The sequence below is a fragment of the Lipotes vexillifer genome, unplaced genomic scaffold (genome assembly GCF_000442215.2).
Source record: "Lipotes vexillifer unplaced genomic scaffold, Lipotes_vexillifer_v1.1 scaffold240, whole genome shotgun sequence".
Classification (NCBI taxonomy): domain Eukaryota; kingdom Metazoa; phylum Chordata; class Mammalia; order Artiodactyla; family Lipotidae; genus Lipotes; species Lipotes vexillifer.
Window position 1 is genome coordinate 6,965,695 of NW_006797481.1, and position 3,373 is coordinate 6,969,067.

At 49.5% G+C, this 3,373-nt stretch overlaps 1 protein-coding gene across 1 annotated transcript in view; it reads left to right on the top strand.

Moving 5' to 3' along the window:
• AFAP1L2 (actin filament associated protein 1 like 2) overlaps window positions 1–3,373 on the top strand; it is a 37,205-nt gene that overhangs the window by 33,012 nt on the left and 820 nt on the right. Inside the window, exons 15-17 of the mRNA XM_007469642.1 lie at window positions 1,390–1,393; window positions 2,816–2,997; window positions 3,126–3,248. Of these exons, the coding sequence (XP_007469704.1) occupies window positions 1,390–1,393; window positions 2,816–2,997; window positions 3,126–3,248 (309 nt within the window). The remainder of the gene's footprint in view (window positions 1–1,389; window positions 1,394–2,815; window positions 2,998–3,125; window positions 3,249–3,373) is intronic.

The window sequence follows — 3,373 nt, forward strand, 5'->3', positions numbered from 1 at the left end:
TTTTTTTTTTTTTTTTTAGATTCCATATATATGTGTTAGCATAATGAGGCATCACCTCACACCGGTCAGAATGGCCATCATCAAAAAATCTACAAACAGTAAATGCCGGAGAGGGTGTGGAGAAAAGGGAACCTTCCTGCACTGTTGGTGGGAATGTAAATTGATACAGCCACTACGGAGAACAGTATGGAGGTTCCTTAAAAAACTAAAAATAGAACTACCATATGGCCCAGCAATCCCACTACTGGGCATATACCCTGAGCAAACTATAATTCAAAAAGAGTCATGTACCACAATGTTCATTGCAGCTCTATTTACAATAGCCAGGACATGGAAGCAACCTAAGTGTCCACTGACAGACAAATGGGTAAAGAAAATGTGGCACATATATACAATGGAATATTACTCAGCCATAAAAAGAAACGAAATTGAGTCATTTGTAGTGAGGTGGATGGACCTAGAGTCTGTCATACAGAGTGAAGTAAGTCAGAAAGAGAAAAACAAATACCGTATGCTAACACATATATACTGCTGTGTCTTTATCTGTCGACTTTTCCAAATCTCTTCTGGCCTCTTCACACCTCTCTTGCCCTTTTGAGCCAGTGGTGCCCTAATCTTTACCTGATCATTCTGAAGCTAGCCATTTAATAAAATGTATCTCTTCTCAATGTTCCAATAGATGCCATTAGATGAGATGAGACCTGTGATTATAATAACCACAACACCTGACAATTAATAGGCATTCAATAAATATTAGTTACATTTTTGTTTTTAAAATATCAATATGGTGCCCAGGAAAGCACAAAAGCTTTGAAATCAAATAGGCCTAAATTTTATTGCATCAAGTATTAATTTGCTCTAGGATCTTGGGCTGTATTTTTCACCTTTCTCAGTCTCTGTGTTCTCAGCTTTTTTTTAAAAAGTCATGATAAAACCCATTTTACAAAGTTATGTTGAAGGTTATCTGTGCCAGTATCCATAAAGTACCTAGCTCAGTTTCTAGCAGACAGTAAGTGCTCAGTAAATATTAGTCTCCACACACAACACATCCTTCCCCTACCCCACCCACCTCTTAACCCAGAACACCCCTGTGAACAGGAAAGATTAAGGAGACTTGGCTTCCAGCTTTGCTCTTTCTAGTCACATGACTTTGGGTAAATCATCCTAACCCCCTGGCACTGTTTCCCTATCAAATAGTCCCCCGTGTCTACTACAAAAGTTCCTTTTAAGGATCAAATAAAATATCAGATGGGTGATAACATTCAATAAACATGGCGTGTTCTCTTAATGTAAGGTACCGTTATTGCTGGTAGCGATTGAACAGTAAATGATTGCTGAATGAATTATTGCTGATCTCTTCCCCCCACCCCCCCCCCCCCCCCCCCGCAGCAGAGTGGGCCTGTGGAGGGGCCTGGGCTTTCCGGGGGAAGAATCCGGACCTGTGCACCTGGGCTGCAGCCCCATCAGCCTTTGGCACAGGTGGATGCTCCCTGCAAAGCCCTCCCCCTCCAGCCTGTCTGAAGGCTCACTGTCCTGTAGCAGGACGTAGCTGGAAAAGCTGGTTAAAGGAGGAAGTTCTCTAAAAATTGTGTTTAGACCTGAAATGTCTGATTCTCACTTAAAACAAATGAATATTTTGGGGCCCATCTTCTAATGCAGTGCCAGGGTCTTTTCCTGCCATCTGGGCTGGCTGACGGGAGCCCCGGGTCATGGTTTCCACATTGACCACATCTCTAATGCCTCATCTGGTCATTTCTTTACAAGCACCTTGAGTCTGTGTTCATTTTAAAGAAATCTGAATCCTTGTAGATTATTTTCCAAGTCATCCTCGTATGGTTCTTCAGCCGTTTCCTAGCACCCTGTCTCTCCCAAGACCTTTCAGCAGCATTTGACTTCGTTTTCAGAGAGTAACTCTGGGCTCATTTAATATTTAAACGGCAGACTCGCACTAACAAACAGGTTTGGGCTCTCTGGGAAGCTTATAACATGATTGGTGGTGGAAGGTCATGGGGGCACAAAGTGACCCACTGTTTTTTTTTGTTTAATATTACATCTTTATCGAGAGAGAATTCACAGACCATACGATAACCCATTTACAGGTGGTTTTCAGTAGATCCAGAGTTGTGCAGCCATCAGCACAGTCAGTTTCAGAACACTTTCATCACTCCTCCTCATTAGCAGGCGCCCTTGCTCAGGATTCTATATTGAACACACGCGGTACCATCCCTTCCTCTAGCGCAGCGAGCTCCTAGGATTGACTCTTCGTAAGTCGTCATTTCTTGGTGCTCTAGGACCAACCTGAGAACTCCAGGGTGAAGAGGGAAGCATAAAACAGGGCTGAGAAGGTGCCAGGGCTGAGGACCACTGCCCCACTAGGCCCAGGGAAGCAGCACGCACCAGAAGGACGGAGGGACCCGTGCGGGGCGGGCTGCAACGGCCCAGCCATCCTCCAAGGGTCATTAATAAAGCTCCTCTGTCCCTTTGGGGTCGCTGTCACAACAGCAGGTATCCAAACAACTGAGAGTCTCTCTACCAGAAGGGACTTAGGACTCAGGTTCGGGCCCTCTTGTGAAGGCAGAGCTCTTTTTCCGGGGCCTCCCCAGCCTTTGGGGAGTGCGGACACGGGACCTGGGCTGCGAGGCCGCCCATCACCCAGAGGCCCATCCCAGCCCTGAGTGTTGGAGCCAGACCTGTGGTCCGGGGCCACTTGGGGGTCCCGTTCCGGCAGAGCGTGTGTGAATCCTGCCCTCCCCCCGGTGGGGCTTCTGGCTGAAGGGCTGTTTGTTCCCTGCAGCCGACTGGCTTCTCTCTGCAGACAAGGCGGCGGCGGCCAGCCTGGGGGAGAAGCTGAAGGAGATGGACGAGGAGTGCAGGGCGGAGGAGCGCAGGCGCGTGGACCTGGAGCTCAGCATCGTGGAGGTGAAGGACAGCCTGAAGAAAGCCGAGGCCGGGCCCGTGACGCTGGGCACGACTGTAGACACCACCCGCCTGGAGAACGTGAGCCCCCGAGTGAGTTCAGGAGCCGCGTTCCTCTGAGCTGCTTGCAGGGCCTCCTGGACTGGGCTTGGGGACTGGGGCACCCTCCCCGCCCTGAACTCAGCCCTCCCTCTCTCCTGTGACCACAGCCCAAAGCTGCCACCTCAACTCCGGCCCCGGACTGTACCCCCGTCAACTCCGCAACTGCACTCAAGAACAGGCCTCTGTCGGTCATGGTCACGGGCAAAGGCACCGTCCTCCAGAAAGCCAAGGTACGCGGCCATTCCCGGCCTCCTTCAGGGCCACGGGTGGAGAGCAGAACTGTCACCATGGTGGGGGCCCCCTTCTGGGTGGCACTTTCCTGCTTCGAGTGAGGGCTCTGCTCTCAGCAGGAAGA